The following is a 26,600-nucleotide window of genomic DNA, read 5'->3' on the forward strand; positions in this document are numbered from 1 at the left end:
TAAAGACGTTGGTTTCAAGTTTCCCATTTTTTTTGTAAATGGAGTTTAGTAATTTAATCTTTATAGTAATATACTAATACGAGCTCATAGCTATAATTGATGGCAAATACTTGACAGTGTTTGGCCAATAATTCATTATAAATGGCAGTTAAATATACCCGAGCTCACTGGAAGTTATAATTTTAAAATAACATCGTTTTTTTCTTTATAATGTCAACCATCAGTTATCTTCGGCTTATTTATTAAAAATACACACACCGTTTAATAGAGTTAAAAGCATGGTACAGATGGTAAATTTGTTTTACAAGCATGTATTTTGCAAATATTGAAATAATGTGCTTTAGAATGTGTATTACGGCTAAAACTTGATGATTTTTTACAGCTGAGTACTAAATTTGAACTTTGATGGTTCAAGTTTGTTGTGTGTGGACGTTATTTTAAAAATGTGTACGGTATGCGAAAAGTACGTTTCAAAAAAGGCCTCAATGTGATCAGTGGCGGAGGCGCCGGGTTTGCTCTTGAATAATGCCTCATCAAAAACTAAAAAAATCAACCAACGTATTAACGGCGATGACATAATTCTCCACCTAAACAAACGTTTTTCCGCAACCCCATATTTGTTTTGGTTATGATTAATACTACAGAAAAACGATAAGTACGTTCGACAAGATCTAGTGAGCGTCGTTATGACAACAACGAAGCGCCTTGGATCCGCTGGCTAGACCACTACTCCATGCAACAACCCAGTCAGTTGTGTTTGATCCGAGGCTTCGTGCAGTCGGTCAAAATAAAAACTTTTTCGGTTAATTTTTTTTGTTTTTCGTTGTAATTTGGGAATGCGTTCATGTTTGACGTCAAACGAGACTGCTAATCGAAACAACCGAATTACCACAAGTAAGTACCACCGAAAGGACTCTCTCTGGCGCTATTTCCACTATCTTTGTGCGAAAATCAAATGAAGCGTTGCCGCCAATCGTTTGCTTGTTTACTGAAGCTTACAGGTTAGGATGTTTATCGATTCCGAATAGTGAGAGGCAGATTTTCACGGCACGGTGCGTAATTGTTTATTAATTTTTCGCATCTCCGAGGATAGGGCTATTTTTAATTTTGTGTACTGATATTAAGCCGAGAGTGTTTGTCACGGCTGGCAAGTTTACGCCGGATCTGCCGCCTGAAAAGAGTTCTTCCATTGTTTATGTTCTCAATATTTGTTGTCACAATGATGGCACGCCCTTCATACATTTACAGGAATGCACAACGCGTATCGATTGGTCGTGTTGAAAATCACTTTTACATCGCGTCCAAATCCGCACTTAATTTTATTTTTTGAGCAAAAAAATTCCGGGACTCACTAGCTCGCTTCTAACTCCGGTAATCCCGGTTTGCACCGATCTGATAATAAGATTAAACCTGCAAAAACCTAGGATTTCCCATGCGTCACGGACCACTTCCGGGTAAAGTTCTTCATTAGCGAGATTTTACTGCAGTGTTTCGTTGAGATTTTTTTAATTAATAGCCAGAAATATTCACGAAAGAACGACCAAATGTCGCATTCTTGGTAGCAAGTCTTATTAAAATTTCATCTAAATCGCCGGAATCCATTAACGCAATCCCATCAGAAAAGATAAATGTTGAAGTTAATTGTTGGTCGTTTAAAAACATGTTTGGTCGACGACACATGCGTTTTACAGATGTTGTTTTATAATTCTCTTTCAGACTCTTCAATTATCTGACATGGAAGGCGGCGCAATTTACATGCCGGTCGTCTTCTCTTGTTCATTTTTCATTGTAACATAGGGAGGGTTCTAACAGTGAAATTACATCTGAGGAAACACCGATTACTATTACTTAAGCGGATGAAAAACCTACAGTTTAAGTTAAAACAGTCTGCAACTTTGTTTTTACCGTTTAAGTCATATTAATCAAGTCAGCTTATAGCTTTGAATTTATACACATACTCTAATCGCGTCAGTAAGTTCAGATCTGATCAGATCGGGATAGGTCAGGTCCAATCAGGTCAAATTTTAACCCGGAAACATTTCTGATACTTACGTGATGATTTTTTAAATTTCTGCTCTAGTTGGCCATGACGCTTACGTCAGCCATTTCAGTTTCATTGGTGACGTACGCGTCATGGCCAACTAGAGTAGAAACTTTAAAGATTACCTTTAATCTTAACTAAAATTTGTTTGGAAATAACAAATTTAATATAAATCAGAAACATATTGTATATAATTTTATAAGTTCGGCTATAGTTCGACAGATAAAATATGTAAGGTACTTGAAATCACCTAGATTGTAAGTAATTGGAACATATATCGTTATAAGTTGTCTTTATAACGGGCAACTGTTACTCACGTAACAATCCTTTCCTGCTAAAATATATTAATGAAACGATAGAGATATTTAGGCCACTGAAATAATTAATGGTAAAAATTCCCAGGAACTTGAAGTCATTATTTTATGCTATGTAAAGGCAATACAACTCTGCTGCTGTACCATAACATAGCTCTTTTTATGTCCTATCACGATACATTCGTATTTTTAACCTAACCTAACAAACCGTTGTTTCTGTTATTACTAGTGGAAAGCACCAACAGGAAAAAATGGTTTTCGAAAATCGAAAAACTGAAAAATTGAAATATCGAAAAATTGAAACATCGGAATATCAATAAATGAAAAATTGAGAATTCAAAAAATTTTAAAAATCCAAAAATTGAAGAACTGAAAAATTGAACAACCGAAAAATAAAAAAAAAGGAAAATCGAAATATCGAAAAATTGAAAAATTTCCAAAATTGATAACTTCAAAATTTAACAATCTAGAGTTTAAAAAAAACAAGATAAATCGAAAAGTTGAACAATTTTTAAAATCGAAAAATCCAATGTTTAAAACATCGAAAAATTCAAAAACCGCAAAATTTAAGATCGAAGAACTGAAAAATCAAGGATCTGAAAAACTCCAAAACTGAAATAACGAATTGGGAAATCGAAAAATTGAAAAATCGGACCATCGAAAAATTAGAAAAGCGAAAAATTTAAAACCGAATGTCGAAAAATCAAGAAATCGAAAAACCGAGAGATCAAAAAATTGAAAAACTGAAACATCGAGAAACGACACATCAAACAATTGATAAATTGAAAAATCGAGAAATCGAAATGGCCCAAAATTGAAAAACCGAAAAGGTAAAAATTAAAAAATTTAAAATAAAGGAAAAATAAATCGAGAAGTCGAAAGAATTGTAAAATCGAAAAACCATGAATTTAGATAAATTTAAAACTTGAAAAATTAATACATAAATTGAAAAATCAAAAATTTTAAAATTCGAAAAATTGAAAAATAGTAATATCGAAGAACTGAAAAATCGAAAAATTGAGAAATCTAAAATTTAAAACTCGACAAGTAGAAAAATCGAAAAGCAAACACTCGAAAATTTGAAAAATCGAGAAATGGAAAAATCCAAACTATAAAAAATCCAAAAATTCAAAAACTGCAAATTAAAGAATCGAAGAATTGAAAAATCAAGGAACTGAAATATCCCAAAACTGAAATAACAACTGCTAAATTGAAGCATTGAAAAATAGGAACATCGAAAAATTGGAAAAGCGAAAAATCAAAAATCGAATGGTCGAAAAATCGAGAAATCGAAAGATTAAAAAATTGAATAACTGATACATCGAGAAACGAAACAAAATATCGATAAATCAAAAAATTTAGAAATCGAAATGACCAAAATTGAAAAACAGAAAAGTTAAAAATTGAGAAATTGAAAAATTTTAAATTAAAAAAATAGATAAGTCGGAAAATTGAAAAATTGGGAAACTGAAGAATCGAAAAATATAAAAACTGAAGAATCGAAATATGGAAAAATCCTAAAACTGAAATATCGAAAAATAGAAAAATCGTAAAATTGAAAAATCGAGGAATCGAAAGGTCGAAAAATCTAAGTCGAAAAATCGAAAATTTAAAAATTCGGAAAATTTAAAAAATCAAAAACGCGAAAAATCGCAACATCGAAAAGTCGAAAAACTAAAGAAGTGAAAAATTGGAAAGTCTAAAATTCCAGAACTCAAAATCGAAAAGTCGAAGAAACAAAAAATTGTTTAATCCAGAAATTGGGAAATCCAAAAATCAAAAATCTAGAGACATCAAAAATTAAAGAATTTTTAATAATCGCAATATTTAAAAACAATTGAAAAATCGAAAAATTGAAAAATCGTAAAACTACAGGATCGGAAAATTGAGACATCGAAAAATGAAAAAAATGGAAAAGTCGAAAATTTGGAGAATCGGAATATTGAAAAATTCCAAAAAACTGAGAAAGTGTAAAATTAAAAAATCGAGAAATCAAAAGGTCGAAAAATCCAAGTCGAATAATCGAAAATTTAAAAAATTGGTCGACAGTGATTTCGACAGAAGTTCCCTCGCTCCTGAAGTGCAGCCCTACATATCCCGCAAAACCAGTGACGTAAATAATACTTCCGTAAAACTGACAGGAAAAAGTGGTTTTCGAAAATCGAAAAACTGAAAAATTGAAATATGTATCGAAAAATGTAAACAGAAAAATTTAAAAATCGAAAAATTGAAGAACTGAAAAATCCACAAACTGAAAAACCGAAAAATCAAAAAAACGCAAATCGAAGAGCAGAAAAATCAAAGATCAAGCAATCAAAATATTAAAAAATTGAAAAATTAAAATATCGAAAAATTGAAAAATTCTCAAAAATGATAATATAGGTAAGTTGAAGAGTTGCGAAATCGAAAACTTTAAAAATTCGCCAAGACGTTAAAAAATCGAAAAGTCGAAAAATAAAAATTTTAAAATTCCAAAAATTAAAAAATAACAATATCGAAGTACTGACAAATCGGAAAATTGAGAAACCGAGAAATGGAAACATTAAAAAAATGAAAAATTTTAAAATTGAAACATCTAAAATTTAAAATTCGACAAATAGAAAAATCGAGAAGCAAAAAGTCGAAAAATCGAAAAACCCAGAAATTTTTCGGTTCTTTGATTTTTTAGTTCTTCGATTCTTAAATTGTGCGGTTTTTGATTTTTTACCAAATTTTAAAAAATCAAAAACCGCACAATTTAAGAATCGAAGAACTAAAAAATCAAAGAACTGAAAAATTCCAAAACTGAAATAACGAACAGGGAAAACGAAAAATTGAAAAATCGGCACATCGAAAAATTGGAAGAGCGAAAAATCAAAGGCCGGATTGTCGAAAAATCGATAAATCAAAAATTGAAAAATCGAAATGGCCCAAAGTTGAAACACTGAAAAATTTTAAATCAAGAATAATAAAATCGAAGAGTTGAAAAATTGCGAAATCTAAAACTTACAAAATCGCCAGGACCTTTAAAAATCAAAAAGTCGACAAATTTTTAAAATCGAAAAATCATGTAGAATCACAAAATCGTAAAATCGAAAAAACAATTGAAAAGTAGAGAAATCGAAACACTGAAAAATTGGAAAATTTTAAAATTGAAAAATCTAAAATTTTAAAATCGACAAGTAGAATAGAAGCAAAAAGTCGAAAAATCGAAAAATTCAAAAACCGCAAAATTAAAGAATCGGAGAACTGAAAAAATGAAAATTCCAAAAATTAAATAACGGAACATCGAAAAATTGGAAAAGCGAGAAATCAGAAGCTGGATTGTCAAAAATCGAAAGATCAAAAAATTGAAAAACGGAAACATTTGGAAATGAAAAATTGTGAAATCGAAAAGGCCCAAAATTGAAAAACCGAAAAGTTAAAAATTGAAACACTGATAAATTTAAAATAAAAAAAAAATACATAAATAAATCGAAAAATTGAAAAATTGAAATGGCCCAAAGTTGAAACATTGAAAAATTTTAAATCAAGAATAATAAAATCGAATAATTGAAAAATCGAAAAACCTAAGAATCGACATATGGATAAATCCTATAACTGAAATATCGAAAAATAGAGAAATCGTAAAATTGAAAACTCGAGGAATCGAAAGATTGAAAAATCGAAGTCGAAAAATCGAAAATTTAAAAAATGGGAAAATTGGAAAAACCAAAAACCTGAATAATCGAGAAGTCAAAAAATCGAAGAGTCGAGAATCTAGAGACGTTAAAAATTAAAAAACATTCAAAAATCGCTATATTTAAAAATCGAAAAATTGAAAAATCGTGAAAGTGAAACATCGAAAAATTGAGACATCGAAAAATGAAAAATCGAGCAGTCGAAAATTTGAAGAATTGGAATATTGAAAAATTCCAAAAAATACAAGAAACGAAAACCTGAAAAATTGTAAATTGAAGAATTGAGAAATCAGGTGGTCGAAAAATTCAAGTCGAATAATCGAAAATTTAAAAAGTCGGAAAACTTGAAAAATCAAAAACCTGAAAAATCGAAAAACTGGAGAAGTGAAAAATTCGAAATTTTAAAAATCGAGAAGTTGAGAAATAGAAGAGTCGAAAAAACAAAAAACATTAATTCAGAAATTAAGAAATCGAAAAATCTAAAATCTAAAGAGGTCAAAATTCCAAGTTGAATAATCAAAAATTTTTAAAATTGGTCCAAAGTTATTTCGACAGAATTTCCCTCACTCCTGAAATACAATAAAACAAATCCAGCTTTTTCGAAAGATTATAACATTTATATTATGATTATTTTATAGTAATTTTGATTATGCGAATTTTATTTTTTATGAGAACCCTTATAAGTTAAAATAAATATAATATGTATGTAACGTTCGATTCGGCCGATGAACTCATTACTATACTTCCTTAGCTCACGCTCGGGAAGTAAAAATATGATTTGAACTATTTTAAAGAAAAACAAAAAGCATACAAAATTAAACCACATTCTAAAACAGAAATTTTAGTCCAAAAATCATCACTGTTGACGTTGTTTTCAGTTTCATTTTTAGTTAAAGAAAGAAAATTTACTAATTAATTTATTGACGAATTTTTAGCTTTCGAGTTCTAAAACTTAATTTGCCAAAAAATTGTAAACCTTACGGTGGCAATATTTGGCTTAGGTACCTTATACCTGTGTCAACATAAAGAGGTGTGTCTTGCTCTGTTATCTACGATAACAAACAGGAAGCTTATATTCCAAAACGAGGTTTCATTCTTCTAGTTTTCGCATAAGTTCCTGTAATTTTTGCACCTGCATAGTTTCTTCTATTTATCTATTTTTACATATACACTATTTATTTATTAGCACTGATGAACTCACCTAAACTAATAACACTAATATGACAAAATATTAGGTATCATTTACTGCGTGTGTGACCATATTCTAAAATATTTACATTTCGCGTGAAAAATCGTAAAATCCGCGTATACTCAAACACCATATTTGTATATTCAGATAAAGTAAATCATTTTCGATAAAACACACTGATTGATTGTTGAAACAGTTGAAATACAAACAATTTAAAACTTGGGTTTCATAAACATCATTATTGGTAGAAAACAGTTGTTTGTTACAATTACCAAATTGTCCAGTTTTTCGTAAAATTTTAATAACCAGCAGGGTCAACATATCATGTGGGTGCGTGGATGTTGATCACCAATATGACGTGAACCTAATGAAAATTGGATCTTGTCTGTTGGTGTTAATAGTCTCAGTCTGTAAATAAATTCTCGCCGAAAGGTCTCCTTTGTGGTGCTATTTACTGTCGGCCGTTCATCCCAAACAAGATGAGCATTCAACCTATTTAATCTAGGATTTTCCGGGTCTGAATAATTCTTTCCGGACCTTAAATTTGGACTGATGTAATTTATTAATCGAACTGGTTGTGAGACAGCAACCTTGCAAAGCATCCAAGGTGTAGTAATTGCCTTAGGTATACATTTACATTCTTTTCGCAATCCTGACCTTAAAGGTGTTTCAGTCACAGTGAAAAAAGCGTCCAATTAAATCCTGGTCGATGATAATGGGTGGAGTCTTCGAAAAATTAATCGCATGATCAGCAAAAATAATTAAAAATGGGCTCGGAGTTTCCATGCAAACACAATCGCGACCAGCCTTGAAATTGGCTGATAAGCACGGGTAAACAATTAACATGGGAGGGTTGCATGTTTTCGCTCGATTCTTGAACCTTATGAATTTTCAGAAGACGCAGATATGAGGTTTTCGAAGCTTTTACGACGGCTTCGTGCGTGTGAGGTGGATGTGGAAAGATCAATCACTTGAAAAGATGCAAAAAACTGGAACATGTGTCAGCGGTTTAGTTCGTCCAGATGGTTATTTGACAGGAGTTTAAATCAGAACCATCATGTATCATAATTGAGTTTGAGCCTCCCACTTCGCACTCGGATAAGTTGATTTGATGCAGCGCTTTGGATCGTGTAATTGAAGAAAGACTAATTTATTTTCATTAGACTTTCTAGCTGTTAAGGAGATGTTGTGTGTAAGTGGATTAAGTTCATATGACATGATCCGCACGACAATTCACGATGTTTTCGACTAATCTCATGATCCTTCTAGGAAAGCGACAAATGTCACTGTTCCTCGAGCGATTTGCTTCTGGGAGTCGCATGTTTATGGGAAGGAATTTTACAATATTTATTTACTCAGTGTGTAATTTATTTATTATTGTATCACGGTTTGAACTTTAAAGTTTTAAATGTAATGTAAATCTGTACATTACATGACTAAATGCACCTGATTAATAAAGTCAAGTCGGATCAAGTAATTATTTTATTTTGAAACGTCATACAAATTAAGATTTATGTGACATTGGAGTATAAATATTTATTGTGTATATGGAAGTCAGAAAATCTCAATTTCAAGTGAATTAATTAAGTTACCAAAATTATATCTCCTTATTGGTGTCAAATCAAATATTACGACTCTGGTTAGACATCAAGGTAGACCTAAATCCAATACAATTATTTCTTCGACTTGATTTTTCTTCAGAATTCATTTAGATGGATTGTACGACATTTCGAGTCAACGTTTGACGGCTGGTATTGGTTTCATAGCTGCTTTGCTTACCTTCAGCGTTGATTTCATGTGTGCTATTTTCTTAAGATATTCCAGCGACTGTGGAGCTGGTTTGTGTACTAAACTACCGTTGATGGTTTCGGGCTCTCGGTCAAGGATCTTAGTGGCAATAACGTTTTTGTTCTGAGTTCAAGTTCCACCCTCATGCCTCTTGAAAAGTTTGCCAATAGGGTCGCCCAGGTACTTCGTAAGCAGTGACCAGTAAATTTATTCCAACTGGAAAGTTTGAAATGCGATGCCACTTCCGTTCCTACGCAGTGGCGGCGTAAAGGGGGGCAGAAGAATCACTCTGCAAAAACACAAATTTCTTCGTACTCTAGAGGTCATGAAAGATCCAGACAATGTAAAAGGAGAGAGTCGGCCGGCGGACTTGGTTACAATACTTCCTTCGCTTACGCTTGGGAAGTAAAAATAATGTCTTGATAGATTTTCCTAATGAATGATATTTTCGTAACACTTAATGTTGTTCAACCTAAAGGTCGATCTATAAATTTGTCGCTGACGTTGCTATTTGCCGTTGACGAAAATCAAATTTTGATAGAGATAATGAGCTCCACTAATATTAAGCCATTTAATCGCATGTTCACCGAAATATATGCTATCATTTTCTACACTGTCCTGTCACTACTTATGCATTGTTAAATATACTTCTCGACGTTTAAATGAGCAAGATTTATTGCTATTCGTCTCAAAAACAAATTTTTTCTTAATATATGTAGTCTTCTTTTCACAACAAGAAAGGTAAAATGTCTTTAAAATAGTAAATCTTTGTAGGAAAGTATCGATTTTCAATTAGGCTCCGCCTCTCGGTCTGACAACGAATGAAATGAATATGGGTGGGGCTTAATTTCTGGCTTGTTTTTTTCTTAATATATATAGTATCCTTTGAACAACACGAAACATGTTCTTTATTTCTTGTAGAGGAATAAAGATTTTGCAATTAAGCTCCTCCCTTTGGCTCACGACGAATAAAAAATCATCACAATTGCGATTTTAACATTTTGCTTTTTTTGTAATTTGTATAGGAAAATATCGATTTTGCAATTACGCTCCGCCCCTTGGTCTGACAACGAATGAAAAATTCATCACGGTTGAGATCGAGACGGATGGGTGGGGCTTCACTTTTGGTTTTCTATTTTAATTAATACATTCAGTTTTCTTTGTATAACACGATTACTTAAGAACATATTTCACATAGTAATTTTTCGTAGAAAAATAAGGATTTTACAATTAAAGTCCGCCACTCGGCTTATGACGAATAAAAAAATTCATCAGAATTGAGATAGGGCGGGTGGGTGGGGCTTATATTTTGCCTTTTTTCTTAATATACATAGCCATCTTTTCTTAACAAGAAACTTAAAACATAGTTAAAATGGTTTTCGCAAGGAAATATGGATTTTGCAATTTTGGGGCGGAGCCTATTGCAAAATCCATGTTTCCTTATACAAATTTTTCATTTTAGACATTTTTTAAGTTTCATGTTGTGAAAAGAAGTCTACACTACACATATTAAAATGAAAAGGCAAAAACATTAACCCCGCCCACCCACCCCATCCCAATTGTGACGATTTTTTTTATTCTTAGAAACTTAAAACACGTTAAAAATGGTAAATTTCTGTAAGAAAATATGGATCTTGCAATTAGGCTTATTAATCTTTGGTTTTAATTTTTTCTTAATATACTTAGTATTCTTTGATTAACACGATACTCAAAAACGTGGTATTTTCTTGTACAGAAATAATAAGAATTTTGCAATTAAATTTCGCTCCTTTGGCTCTCGACGATTTAAAAAAAAATCATCACAATTGAGATACGGCGAGTGGGCGGGGCCTTTTTTCTTCAACTACGTAGTCGTCTTTTCAGAACAAGAAACTTAAAACATTTTTAAAATAGTAAATTCTTTAGACAAATATGGAATTTGCCATTAAGCCCCACTCCTCGATCTGACAACGAATGAAAAATTCATCACGATTGAGAATTGAGATCGGGGCGAGTATGGGTGTGGCCTAACCTTTGGCTTTATTTTTTTCTTAATATACATAGTATTCTTTGAACAACACAATACTCAAAAACATGTTTTTAATTTTTCTTAGAGAAATAGGATTTTGCAATTAAGCTCCGCCCCTTGGCTTGCGACGAATAAAAAAATCATCAGAAATGATATAGGACGGGTGGGTGGGGCTTAAATTTTGCCTTTTTTTTTAATATATACAGCGATCTTTTTATAACAAGAAACTTAAAACATAGTTAAAATGGTTTTTGCAAGGAAATATGGATTTTGCAATTATGGGACGGAGCCTCTTACAAAATCGATATTTCCTTATACAAATTTTCTATTTTAAACATGTTTTGAGTTTCATGTTGTGAAAAGAAGTCTACATATATTAAAACAATAAGGCAAAAATATTAACCCCGCCCACCAACCCCATCCCAATTGTGGCGATTTTTTTTATTCGTCGTGAACCAAGGGGATGGAGCTTAACTGCAAAATACTTATTTCTGTACATGAGATTAAAAACATGTTTTTGAGTATCGTGTTGTTCAAAGAATACTATGTATATTAAGAAAAAAAGGCAAAATATTAACCCCGCCCACCCACCCAATCCCAATTGTGACGATTTTTTTTATTCTTAGAAACTTAAAACACGTTAAAAATGGTAAATTTCTGTAAGAAAATATGGATCTTGCAATTAGGTTCCGCCTCTAGGTCTGTCAAGGAATGGAAACTTCATTACTATTTAGATTAGGGCAGGTGTGGGTGGGGCTTAATCTTTGGTTTTAATTTTTTCTTAATATACTTAGTATTCTTTGATTAACACGATACTCAAAAACGTGGTAATTTCTTGTATAGAAATAATAAGAATTTTGCAATTAAATTCCGCTCCTTTGGCTCTCGACGATTTAAAAAAAAATCATCACAACTGAGATACGGCGGGTGGGCGGGGCTTGCATTTTGCCTTTTTTCTTCATATACGTAGTCGTCTTTTCAGAACAAGAAGCTTAAAACATGTTTAAAATCGTAAATTTTTTAGACAAATATGGATTTTGCCATTAAGCCCCGCCCCTCGATCTCACAACGAATGAAAAATTCATCACGATTGAGAATTGAGATTGGGACGGGTATGGGTGGGGCCTAATCTTTGGCTTTATTTTTTTCTTAATATACATAGTTTTCTTTGAACCACCCGATACTCAAAAACATGTTTTTAATTTTTCGTAGAGAAATAAGGATTTTACAATTATTATGCTCCGCCCCTTGGCTTACGACGAATAAAAAAATCATCAGAAATGAACTAGGGCGGGTGGGTGGGGCTTAGATTTTGCCTATTTTTTCTTAATATACATAGCGATCTTTTCATAACAAGAAACTTAAAATGAGATTAAAATGGTTTTTGCAAGGAAATATGGATTTTGTAAGTATGGGATGGAGCCTATTACAAATTCGATATTTCCTTATACAAATTTTCTATTTTAAACATATTTTGAGTTTCATGTTGTGAAAAGAAGTCTACATATAATAAAACAAAAAAACAAAGTGTAAGCCCGCCCACCCGCCCTATCTCAATTGTGATGATATTTTTTATTCGCCGTGAACCAAGGGGACAGAGAGCTTAACTACAAAATACTTATTTCTTCATAAGAAATTGAAAACATGTTTTTGAGTATCGTGTTATTCAAAGAATACTATGTATATTAAGAAAAAAAAGCTGAATATAAGATGTGCCACAATGGCCTTATGAACCAGTTATTTATACTATTTTTTCTACCGCGCACGTTTCTTCGCAAATTTAATTGAAATTTGAGTTTTTTTTAAATCTGGAGAATTTAATTGGTGATGGGTTGGTGTAACACGAACCACGAAACATTTCAAGTTCGAATTTTCACAACAATTGTAATTCGAATCAATTCGAGTTTTTGTAAGTTAAAATTGGTCAAAATGTCCTTACGCCTCCCGAAATACGGGAAATTGCACCGAATAGTGCACAAAATTTATTGTCAAACAAATCTCGTTAACTTTATTTTGGCGTTTATTTACTTTATTTAATTTGACATTTGCCAGTGACACTGCTCGTCATGGGTACCAACCTTACCGAGCTAAATTACACCAGATCTATTTCAGAACCCCTTTCCGCTATTAACGAACCGCTTTGACGTCATTTGGGTGCTTTAATAGCTCTGTTACAAAATCCAGGTAGAAAATCATGTTTTTAATGTTTCCTAGAGAAATAAAGATTTTGCAGTTAAGTTCCGCTTTATTGGCTCACGTGGAATAAAAAAAAATCAATACAATTGAGATAGGGTGGGTGGGCGGGTCAACATTTTGCCTTTTTTTCTTAGTATGTGTAGACTTATTTTGACAACAAAAAACAACTAAAATGGTAAATTTTTGTAGTAATCAACTTAAATCCTCCATTTTTCTTCTACAACCCCTTATACGACAAAAGTTGAAGTTCAAGGGAAATTTGGCAACGGAATTTATAAATGACAATTTTCAGCTCTAAAAGCAACGTCAGTGGAACAGCATCACTCAATAATAGCTTTAAAGTGATCTGGGGAGATATTATAAAATAAAAACCAATTCCCATGTTAAATCCCTATATCCAGACTTGGATGCGGCACCCTGTTCTTTTATCAGGAATTTTGACGTAAATTAAGGAATGCTAATTTACGATTTCATTTACATAGTTTTATTTTTACTAATTCACTACATCTACAAGCTCCGGAAATTCCAAACAATAGTATAAACTGAAAAAAATTCTCAGTTAAGAATTTACTTGAGTTCCCAGGTAATTTTCAGTCCGTGCCTCTGCTAAAAAGATAAGAAATTTAGACAACTGATAATTTTCCCACTTATGCTTTTTGAGAAACGCACAAAGATTCAGATATTTTAAAATGCCCACTCTTTGCCTAAAACAAAATCGTGGGTTCAAAGAACTCGTCAAACACTCAAAAACAGTCAAAATCAATGGTTATAATTATAAATCACTATTCAAGAATAACAATAATATAATACTTTTATTTTTAGTTTTGATTTGACAAGCTGTACTTTATGGGCGAGGGAAGTTCTGTTGAAGTAATTTTTGACCAATTTTTTTTACTTACCGGGCGTAGCTAAAGATTATAGACAACACACTGAACATTTGTAGACTTTAGTTTCAGCCTCTTGAGGTCTCATCAGTAAGGCATGTTTCAATGGTGGCTGCTTTCATGTTTTCTGAACGTTTCATAACCTCCAGAATATGAAACAATAGCTCTACCATTTTAGTTGCTCAACTTGTCCGTTTCCTAAGACAAGTGTACTCCAGACCAAATATAAATAAACAAGTGTGTTTTCGTAATATAATGCGTTCGAATCATAGACAGTGGTGCAGTTTGGGTGATTAAAGTATGATAGGTTAATAAATTCAGAAAAGCTTTACAAGAATCGTATTTAAATATCCTTCGACCAATTTGTCTCTGTAATAATGATGAATGGTCCTAAATTAAAATGTACATTTTCGATGACATCAGAGTTATTAGTGATTTGCGAACATGTTAGTAGAGTTATACGAATAAAAGCAATTAATTAATCGAATTAAATTAATATTACTTTTTGATTGCGCAGATACATAGATTTCGCCTCAGGCATCGAAATATATAAGTATCCTTCCTCATTTTCTATTCCGTCAACTGTTAACTCAAGTTATTTCATCACAACGGGAAGCAGCTGATCTATCCATTATTATTAATGCGAGTTAGAAAAGTACAAAAAAATAAACACGCCTGATTTAGAAATTTCTTCACGTGTTTTTTTCCATAATAATAATACATGACCTGTACTAGCTTTTCAGTTATTTATTTATCTAAAAAAAGTGATTTTTCCGCACACTACTTACAAGTTAAAAAGTCAACTCATTTCGACCCTGCAAGCTCAGCAAACCCAATATTGTGTCGTGTCAATTTTCGCAAGGTCTAAAATTATCGAGGTTTCGTTAAATAAACAGAAAAAATTTACACGAAAGGGTAGATTTCGTTTTGACCACGTCCTTTGATGGCGTGCCGATAACCCCGAGATCAATAACGAACTCAAGAGTTAATTATATGTACGCCGAAATAAATAAATAGCTAGCAATGGTATACCGCAAGGGTCAATGATGATGGAACGGTCCGAAATCGTTCAGGCAGCAAGCAAACAATAGGCGTGTAAATAAGGGTCACTGATTAACATTTTTTCTTTAGAAACAGGAAGGAGTCATAGAAGATACGTTTGCAGATAGCATAGTCTTATTCCGAGGCCTGCCCTGTTCCTTAGCTGCAATCAATAAATGACAGGCAGTTGTTACTATGGCCGCTCTTCAACACGGTAGGTATAGAATATGAATTGGCAATTTGTTAAATTGTTATTGGTTATTAAAAAAACGATTATGATGGTAATGGCAGTCGAACGTCAGCACGCGTAATTATTCGGATGCGGAATGACAAGCGACTGCCGATCCGGTTTTTCGACTAATTTTTAACTTCTCGAAACTATTAGAATAGATAGTGGACTGCTTTTGACGGTGACTGTCATTTTGAATTAAATCATCTTGATAAGAGCATTCGTTGGCTACGAATTTTCCATTGATGACAAAGGTAGGTATAACTATAAAATGAAATCGATTCATCCAACCTGGGTTCGTGCCGTTTTATAATAGTCAAGCGTTTCCTGCACATCTTTGTCCCTGGTTAATTATAATCGTGGCCATTAAATAATACAGTAAGCGATCAAAACCTTTCGCGTCATAAGTATTTTATTTATGAGTAATTAATTAATGAACGATGTACGGAAATTATAACCACGCACGTGTGTAACAAAGTTCGCCCAAAATTAGAGGGATAATTAATTTTTACTTTGTCATACCAAACAATAATAATACGATTTAAGATTAACCGAAAAAAATCATCAGTTTAACAAAGCCCAACAAAATTTGTTTACATCTTTTTTAGTAAAAATTCTAAAGCCGTGGAAATATCCCTGTTCAAACCACTTAGACTGTGTTTTTTTTTTAGTGACGTAAGTATGTCATTTCTTATATGTTACAGATAATTTGCTATGGTAATGCACAAGTTCAAAATTAATTGACTAATTATTTTTATTATTAAAAGTTAACACTACTGTTTTCATCTTCACTCTCATTAGTATCTGAAACGGAATTAACATTGATAATGACTTGATTTGTTTCACAATTGTCCAGAATCTTTTCCGTTTGACATGTCGATTCTATGTTTTTCTACGTGTGCTTCATATATTTTTCCCAGTGTACATTGAGAACTTGATTTTCAGTAGTACGTCAACAGGAAAATCATTAGTTTTTGGAATATTTTTATCGTACTTTCGTTTACATTCCGACATACCATTTCAATTGGATTAAAATGACAGTGGTATGGCGGAAGTCTTAGGACATAATATCCATGTTTTGGAGCACAATGATCTAAATTTTTCAGGCAGTCTATTGCGTACAACATTTTTTTTTTGTCCTACTCTTTCCAGAAATTTCTTCCTACAAATAAAGCAGATATACGTATAGTGTACTTATCGAAACTAAAATAAACACCATAAGTCTGCTATGGTAGGTTACATTATCCATTATAATAAGAGACGGCTCCAGAAGATTGGATATTAATTGCTCTTTAAACCATTTTTCAAAATTTTCTTGGTTCATGTTATCATGATAATCGCCACATTTTGTTTATAGCTGACATATTAGACTCCTTCAGTAAATACGTGTTTATTGGCAGCGTGAACTATAATACGTATATCTACATCCTTCTCCCGTTTTTTTAATTGCAGTTTGTGTTGAACCGACTGGCCATGTTTTTTTACATCTACTACCGTTACTGAAAATGTCCATGATTCATCCAGAAAAAGGGGTTGGTATAACTTTGTTCTTCTTGACTTAGTGGATGGTCTCTCCATTAGAAACAATAATTTTCCCTAACTGACATTAAATCTACAGGATTTACTTGAGTTTTTCTATTTCCAATACTTTGTACTCCGTATCATTTGAACCTGTATTTTTTTGTAAAAGATTTGATAAAGATTTGTCACAAATTTTTAACATGTCGGTCGCCAGTTCTGTTTTCCTTTTTTTCTTAAATTGCTCAAAAGCATGGTTTCTTTCTATATAATCCACTGCTATATAATATATAACTTGTTTTGTTTGATCACTAAGTCGTTTCATTGTTCAGAATTAAGCAGAGTAGTAAAACATTGAATAAACCAAAGATTTTCTTTGACAAATAATTCTGATGACAAATTTCAAAATTTGACATAAAGTGCAGACGACAGAAAAAGAAAAAGTTTTACGTGGGGTATTTCCACCACTATACTTTATTTATTATATGTGGAAATATGTATGTCTCATTTCAATTTGAGTGTTCTTTTCAGTATAGAATGGTGGCTTCACAAAGTGGGTTTACAAGTTTCACTTTTTTCTCCAATGTACACCAGCACTAAGTCTTCAGTTATCTGTTTCACTTTTTTCCTGTTCATGCTTCAAATTCCCAGAAAACTTTTTCATAGAAGGTATCAAATTCCACAATTTCAAATTCATTTTCAATCCGAAATTCACGAAAAGTTCTAAACAAAAATTGTTGTTACAAATTGAAAAATGTTTGTTGACTGGTTGCTAAAGCAACCCATGGGTAATATTATTACTTCAGAGCACACCGCAGGTTTGAAAACGATAATTCTCTAGTTAAAGGTGGGAAATTTACTAATTTACGATTGCAAAAAAAATTGGTCGAACGTTATTTCAACAGAACTTCCCTCGCCCTTGAACTACGGTCCAACAAATCTTGCTTTTTTGAAAAATTATTAAATTTGATTTTGTGAAATTTTACTTTTGTGTGATAACCACTATGGAGTAAAAACAATATAGACAGTACCAGTCACACTGTAAGAGAAAAAAAAAAGGTTTCATCTTAAAAAAAAGACAGTTGGGCTGCCCGAGAAAGTTTCACTTTCTTTAGAAAAAAAAAACTTGGGAACTCTGAGAAGGTTTCACATTATTAAAAAAGACACCTGGGACTGCCCCGAAGGTTTCACTTTCTTTAAAAAAAAAGACATTTGGAGCCCTCGAGAAGGTTTCACCTTGTTTAAAAAAAGACAGTTAAGATGCCCCGGAAGATTTCATCTTTTTTAAAAGAAAAGAAACTTGGGAACTCCGAGAAGGTTTCACTTTCTTTCAACAAAAGACACTTGGGGCCCCCAAGGTCTCACTTTCTTTAAAAAAAGGACACATGGAGCCCCCGAGAAGGTTCCACATTCTTTAAGAAAAAAGGCAGTTGGGGCCTTCGAGGAGGTTTCAGCTTCTTTAAAAAAAAAGACATTTGGCACCCCGAGAAGGTTTCAAATTCTTAAAAAAAAGACAGTTGGGGTCCTCGACAAAATTTCACATTATTAAAAAAAGACAGTTGGGACCAGCGAGAAGGTTCCACTTTCTTTAAAAAAAACACACTTGGGGTCCCCGAGAAGGTTTCACTTTCTTTAAAAAAAAAGAGAAATGGAGCCCCCGAGAAGGTTTCACAATCTTTAAAAAAAAAACACAGTTGGGGCCTTCGAGAAGCCTTCACCTTCTTTAAAAAAAGAGAGTTAGCGTTCCCGAGAAGATTTCATCTTCTATAAAAGAAAAGAAACTTGGGAACTCCGAGAAGGTTTTACGTTATTAAAAAAAGACAGTTGGGACCCCCGAGAAAGTTTCACTTTCTTTCAAAAAAAGACACTTGAGGCCCCCGAGGGTTCACTTTCTTTAAAAAAGGACACATGGAGCCCCGGAGAAAGTTCCAGATTCTTTAAGAAAAAAGACAGTTGGGGCCCTCGAGGAGGTTTCAGCTTCTTAAAAAAAGACAGTTGGGCACCCCGAGAAGGTTTCAACTTCTTAAAAAAAGACACTTGGGGCCTCCAAGAAGGTTTCACATTCTTTAAAAAAGAAATACAGTTGGGGCCCTTGAGAAGGTTTCACCTTCTTTAAAAAAAGACAATTGGGTGCCCTGAGAAGGTTTAAACTTCTTAAAGAAAGACACCTGGGGCTCCCGAGAAAGTTTCACCTTCTTAAAAAAAAATTTAGGAACCCCGAGAAGGTTTCACTTTATTAAAAACAGACAGTTGAGAGCCTCGAGAAGATTTCACTTTCTTCCAAAAAAGACATATGTGGCCCCCGAGAAGATTTCACATTCTTAAAAAAAAAAAGTTGGGATCCCCGAGAGGGTTTCACCTTCTTTAAAAAGAGAGTTAGCGTTCCCGAGAAGATTTCACCTTCTATAAAAGAAAAGAAACTTGGGAACTCCGAGAAGGTTTTACGTTATTAAAAAAAGACAGTTGGGCCCCCGAGAAAGTTTCACTTTCTTTCAAAAAGAGACACTTGAGGCCCCCAAGGGTTCACTTTCTTTAAAAAAGGACACATGGAGCCCCGGAGAAAGTTCCAGATTCTTTAAGAAAAAAGACAGTTGGGGCCCTCGAGGAGGTTTCAGCTTCTTAAAAAAGGACAGTTGGGCACCCCGAGAAGGTTTCAACTTCTTAAAAAAAGACACTTGGGGCCTCCAAGAAGGTTTCACATTCTTTAAAAAAGAAATACAGTTGGGGCCCTTGAGAAGGTTTCACCTTCTTTAAAAAAAGACAATTGGGTACCCTGAGAAGGTTTAAACTTCTTAAAGAAAGACACCTGGGGCTCCCGAGAAGGTTTCACCTTCTTAAAAAAAAACTTAGGAACCCCGAGAAGGTTTCACTTTATTAAAAAAAAAAACAGTTGAGAGCCTCGAGAAGATTTCACTTTCTTCCAAAAAAGACATATGTGGCCCCCGAGAAGGTTTCACATTATTGAAAAAAGACAGTTGGGACCTGCGAGAAGGTTTCACTTTCTTTAAAAAATAGACACTTGGGGTCACCGAGGTTTCACTCTCTTAAAAAAAAGACAGATGGAGCCCCCGAGAAGATTTCACATTCTTAAAAAAACAGTTGGGATCCCCGAGAAGGTTTCACCTTCTTTAAAAAAAGACAGTTGGAACTCCCGAGTAGGTTTCACATTCTTTAAAAAAAAGGTTTCACTTTCTTCGTAGGGATGCTTAGTAAAATTTTCGTCTACTCTTCATAACAATTTCGATACTCTGTCTCATGTTGTACATATAATTCCTGCTTAAATATACCGAAAATTTAAGAAAACGATAAATTTAAAGGGATTAAACGTTTAAAACCTTCAATGACTGCAGGTCCGGACTCCATACTAGCATTTTTAATAAGTAAAAGGCGGATTTTAGGTCTGAAAAGGAATACATTTTAGGACTGAATTTTTGTAAAAATTGGCAACAAAATTTCGTTTTAGGCACTTTTAGGAAAGGAAAATAAATTCGTTACTGAAAACATCATTACAAAATTTTAATTAATAAATATTAAACTATACAATTTCTTCAAATCTAGAAGTCAGGTAGCAATTAAGACATTTCTCTAAATTTTCGGTAGTGAAACTCGTGCGACTATCTGACAACACAAGTTTATATAACGAGAAAGACCGTTCAACATCACAGGATGTTGTGGGACAGTGTTTGAATGAAGACCAGTTCATGTTTTCATAGACATTTTCGACGTCTTATCTACGAAACAGTGCCCCAAAGACTATACAAAATTATTGTTAAAAATGTACCACACTTTTACACATGCGTTTTTTGTTTCAGTAAAATTTTCTGCATACAAAATGGCAGCTTCCAGCCACGTCCCCAACGTGTCAAAATAGGCTCTAGTGGGAATACTTTGTTCAGCAACATATCTTTGTAAACCTGTACTCTTTGACGGGATTTAAATTTTTTTTTTCACAAGGTCAAAAAGGCACGGCATATAAAATTTATTGTGTCAAAATTTATTAAACTAAATTTGAATTAAGTAAAATTACTGTTTTAGGCTCTTAAATTAAAGGTTTAGGCCGAATTAACTCATTTTAGGTCTTTTGTATCATTTTAGGCATTTAAGCAAAATAAACTGTAGCTCAAACGATCACATTTGGCCTAGAAAGGATTTCTGTAATAGTTTTTTCTAGTTGCCTAAATATAGAACAAAAAGTCAAATTGCCTAGAATCCACGCTTTACTAATAAGGGACTGTACAAATGCCTTTACAAAACCTCTATTACGATTTGTATTTGTCTCCAATCTTATTCTATCTTCATGTACCTACCCCGACATATTTAAACTATCACGAATTAGTCCAGTCTTTAAAAACGGCGAGAAAAATATCATCAAAAATTACAGACCGATTTCTATAATGAACAATTTTGCCAAGATCTTTCAAATCATTGTTTCTGCCATAATAGCCAACCACATTTCCAAAATGATACTTGTCAGAGTGTTTAGACAAAAGTGGTCAATTTGACGTCGTGTATTTGGACTTTTCTAAAGCATTCGATCGCTAAACTTGAACTTTATTGCTTCTCCTCTACTTTGTTGTCTAATACATTTGAGCAGCATTCTGGGGTATTGCAGGGATCGGTTTTAGTTCCGCTTCTTTTTATTCTGTACATCGATGACATAACGAACGTACTAACCACGAAATATCTAATGTACGCTGATGACCGTAAGCTATATACTGAAATTAGGACTGAAGCAGATTGTAAATTGTTGCAGACAGATTTAGACAATGTTCTGACTTGGGGCCGATTAAACCATCTGAATTTAAATAAACAAAAATGCTATGTCATGACTCATGACATTCACAAGACGGATTAAGACAATGACTTATGACTACAGTCTTGATGTTACTTTAGAGAGACCGGATGTTGTCCGAAACTTTGGTGTATTCTTCGAGAGCAAATGGTCATTTGTACATCACATCGCTAAAATTGTAAACTCGGCTTACAAGCCCTTAGGTTTCATTGTACGTAACACCAAAGATTTCACTAAAGTATCTACAATTCCAGTCTGGAAAGAATTCAGATAAGATTTCTGAAGTTTGTTACTTTTGTTCCTGACGGCTCCTATCCCGTTCGTAATTTTCCACAAGATTTATTACTGGACAGATTTGGCATTCAGAGCCTTGCAAAAAGAAGATCCTTGCATTTAACGGTATTTTTGTCCAAACTCATATACAATTTCATTGACTGTAACTACATGGCAGAACAGATATCCTTTCGAATAGGCCGTGTTAATAGTCGTTACACCACTGTGCTTTACTTACCTAGGCTAAAACTAACATGCTTACTTCATCACTCGTGTATATACCAGATGCTTCGTAACTACTGTCATATTGAAGCGGATTTGGACATTTTTTGCTGTAAAATTTTTCAATTTTGTCATTATTTGGCATTGATCTTTGTAATTTTTTTTCTGATTACTATGATTACTTATTAAAAAAAAAATAATTGGACGAAGTCGTCTCTGGGGTGTATAATATGTTGCCTATGCAAAAATTGTCAGATAAAATGAACACCCTGTGTAAATACGGTTTCGGAAACCAACCCCGAAAAAGCAGTTAGCAGGCAGTTCAAGGTTGACAACATACTAACAACACTCATAACGTGATGAACTCTATTTCCAAATGTCTTTAGAAATACTTTACGTTGCTTATATTAGAATTAGATTTGTGGAAATAAAACAGAATATTTATTTTTCAACGGTAATGAAATATATGATTTTCCGCCTACTTTGTGGAGTTCTGAGTGAGATATAAATTAAGAAAAGCGTACATGTTTATTCAACATGCCAGCAAAGATGAGGATCTCTAGATATGAGTATATGCTGTCAGAATTCCTTTCAATATCGTTAGCGCATATTTCTGGCCCCTAATAAATGTCTTTATGGGTATTTAGATGCACGTTTTAGATTTAGAGCTGTTTACAACCATTGTCGACCGTAAATTAATTGCATATAACAGTCCCGTAATTCCCTCCTGATTAAACCATGTTAATGGAGTCGTTGACATTTACTGTAATTATGTCTATCACGATTGTTGTCATGTGTAAACTGTATTTTCTACAACTTGAATTTCCGAAGGTATGGTATATTGGCATGTTAAATATTACAAGTCTTGCAACGTTCCATTCAAATTTTATCGATGAAGTTGTTAAAACTTGGGGCGTTACTGCAGTGACACGTTTATTGAATAATGCATTATTAAGTTCTTTTCATACAATGAGTAGTAGGTAGTCAGTTTCATAATATTTTGAAATTCACGTGTTCATTTTTTTATAAATTTATGATGTCATAAAAATCATGGCATATAATTAATGTAAGTCTTTGTTAAACCTTTTCTCTTTAATTAGTTAACTCGACACGACCTTCACACTTTTTTATGTTTTACTGCTAAAAGTATGCCATGACCCTTCCTTATAAAGGCAACGTGGAATTGAAAATTAAGAATTTCAAAACGTTAGCTGAAAATTATTTATCTTCTTCCTTCAGAAGATTGATAACGTCACGCAAATATATATAAAAATGGTTTTCTAAATATCACTATCTTGTCGATAACATGACAACCGACAGAAATATAAATCACTAACAAGACATCAACATGACCGTGGGACTGCTACTGATAAAACACTAAACCGACCAGAATCTGGGAGCTCTGTTGACAACTACTTATTAAAAGAGAAAAATTAAACCTGTTCATAGGACTCATACTTAGTTCGTATTTAACTATCCTTAAATCTTAAGTTATTTAAAGAGAACTTCCCTGGCCCCTGAAGCTCATGCACACAAGTCCAGTTATTGTACACATCTTATTGTTTCTATGAGGACGCTTATATTTTTATTTTCTTGAACATATTATTGGAACAACGAACTTATAAATCATAATATTTGTTCTTGCATAAACAGCACATAAATTAAATTATACTGTCGTGTAGGAGTAGCGATAGATCGAAACGAAAACCACAAAAATGTTAATCATTTTACAACACAGAGATAATCCTTTCATCAGAAATGTAAATAAAGCAAGATCGCGCAACCAAGCTACAACACAAATTAAAGCGTGGGTGGCATAATCCTTTAATTTTTAACATTATTTAGCCTTACACAATCATCATTTAATCAGTGTGGGGTTTCAGGCGTTTTTAAAAAATCAGTCAATCGCGGCATCACCCGGAAACTGTACATGGCCTTGAAAGAACGAAATTGCGTTGTTAAAATTTGGGAAGACAGTAACTTACAATTAGTGTTTCACTGTACGTTTCAATGTTACGTTGATGACGTCATTTGTAAAAATCATTAATATTCCTTGTTAAAAATTTGTTCTTGACATGGATGCAGCACTTGTGACGCAAACGTGAAAAGCAACAGATTTTCTACAGATATAATTAAAAAATAATCTCCATATTCGTGTTTTTCGTATCACTTTTATGTTAAATAGTAAATTAACAAAGCGAGTTCATTATTATCAGAATTGAATTTCCATTAAACTTCCTGTTTTTCCACTAGTTCGATTTATACGCTATGCGCTTGTATTTGTCAATTTAGGCCGAATTAATTTTTAATAAGGGAACGTTTGATTCCAATACACAATATTTCATGTAAACCAAAGTACGACAATCCGATTCTCGAACAAAAATACACGTTACAATATTCCTAGAAAAAATTAATAGTACCTCACAAACCTGACAGCAAATGGTAGGTTTCCGGTGATTGATTTGGATCGTAAAGGTCGAAACTTGACGCAAGGATGCACGTTCCCATATCCTTCAGATCTGTTCGTATCGCAAATGTAGCATTAAGTACCACAACAAATCATTACAGCACGGGAAAGATTACTTGTGGGTTGAAATTTGTTGATAACCGAAATTAACTCCACAGTAAAAATCGGTTTTATGTGGATATCAAATTTATCAAAGCCGAGTGTGGTCGCATGATTAATAAAACAAACACGTAATCGGACGTGGATAGCATAATAGCTGATGGAAGTTAAGGTGAATGGTGTTCATTGTTAGGAGAGCACATCTGTGGCCAAGGAGATCCACCACCAAAGGCCGTTCGTTAAGGTTAGGACGAGGTTTTTGACATTCCTAGTAGTTTCGAGCACCGCCCTCGTTCATCTGGTTATAGATAACTCTGTTTTTTAACGATTAATTTTTACTTCCCGAGCGTAAGCGAAGGAAGTATTGTAATCGAGTCCATCGGCGAACTTGATGCTTTTTTTTCTAAAAGAAATATTCAAAAGAAAAAAAATAATTAAAATGTCACATTAGCCCCAATATAATAGTTTCCGCACTTATCGTTCAGGCACTAAGAGCAGTGAAATGTCACAAAAAATTAAAAAAAAATAATTGAAGCCCTCTGTTGAATGATGGTTAAATATGTATTTTTGAGTTGATTGTTCAAGCTTTCCGTCATTTTACATGTTTAAATCGTAGAGATTTCCGATTAATTAAACAAAATTTATTAATCTTAAATATTAATAATATTATAACTTTAATATTAATTATTTGTATCTATTATTAACAGCTGTCCGTTCAACAATGATTGCTTACTTTGTGTCACTAATCGCAGACTCCACTATTGATCTGATGTTAGCACGCAGTGGCGTTTATTGCATCAAGGATTGCCGGAAATTAAAATGTGAATATTATACGTTAATAATTTCTTTTTTAACTGTTAAGAAATAACGTCCTAAAATATATATTTTTTTAATCTAAGCAACAAATTAAATACAAATTTCAAAAACTTGCTAGAATTTAAGCTTTTAACGAGTGTCTGATTTCGATTTTCATTTCCTGAGCATAAGATAACGAAATATTGTAATTCAGCAAGTGGCTACTTTTATGTTTTCGAAACGTTTCATAACTTTTAGAGTATTTGACTGTTGTCAAATTTTAATGTATATTAGGAATATCGTGTACATGATAAAACGCTAAACAAAATTGGTCTAATCATCTGGTGACACCACCTCAAATTTTTCATAATAAAAGCCATTTAAATTTTACAAAATAACATACTCCTGTACTTGTGATTTATGAATCCGCCCTAGACATGCATACTTTTTTACACTATGACTGGTACTATCTACATTTTGTTGAAACTGTGTTCTAGTATCATACAATAAAATATGTTCAACGTAGAAAGTACTTTTCTTAAGATAAAAATGAATTAATGGAGTTTAAACAAGTAACCGCCACGTCCGTACACACCATTATTTTTTAACAAAAATTAATATTTACATTTATCAGGGGTAGACTTTAAATTAATGGAAAGTGGTGTTTTTATCAGTCTGACTTAATAAGAAATCTCGAAAGAAATATATAAAATTTATCTTCTATTTATCTTCTATCTGTTTCAATATTGAGACTTTTAAATTTTTCGACTTTTCATGTTTCCGATTTTTCCTTTTTCGATTTTTCAAAATATTGCGACTTTTTAAATCTTACTTTTTTCGATTTTTCAATTTTTTGATTTTTCGATTTGTTGTTATTTTGATTGCTCGATTTTTCAAATTTTCAATTTTTCGAAATTTTAAATTGTAGATTTTTCACATTTATGTTGTTTCAATTTCTGTCTTGCGATTTTTTGCCTTCTCCTTTTTAGATTTTTCGATTTTTCAATTTTTCAGAACCAATTTTTGAGTTTTTCGGTATTTCGACTTTTCAATTTTCGATTTAATAATAATAATAATTTTTATTG

At 32.8% G+C, this 26,600-nt stretch overlaps 1 protein-coding gene across 2 annotated transcripts in view; it reads left to right on the forward strand.

The window, feature by feature from the left end:
• Positions 1–761: 761 nt before the first annotated feature.
• Positions 762–26,600, forward strand: part of LOC135138985 (calcium/calmodulin-dependent protein kinase kinase 1) — an 81,065-nt gene continuing 55,226 nt past the window's right edge. The window contains exons 1-2 of one of the 2 annotated variants that reach the window (XM_064069046.1): positions 804–894; positions 15,211–15,334. In XM_064069046.1, coding sequence (XP_063925116.1) covers positions 15,316–15,334 — 19 coding nt within the window. In that variant the 5' untranslated portion in view covers positions 804–894; positions 15,211–15,315. Of the gene's footprint in view, positions 895–15,210; positions 15,335–26,600 lie in introns of both variants that reach the window. The other variant, XM_064069045.1, reaches the window with a different exon arrangement.

Source organism: Zophobas morio, unplaced genomic scaffold (assembly GCF_036711695.1).
Source record: "Zophobas morio isolate AGI-343-1 ecotype UQ-CSIRO unplaced genomic scaffold, CSIRO_AGI_Zmor_V1 ptg000030l, whole genome shotgun sequence".
Taxonomy (NCBI): Eukaryota; Metazoa; Arthropoda; class Insecta; order Coleoptera; family Tenebrionidae; genus Zophobas; species Zophobas morio.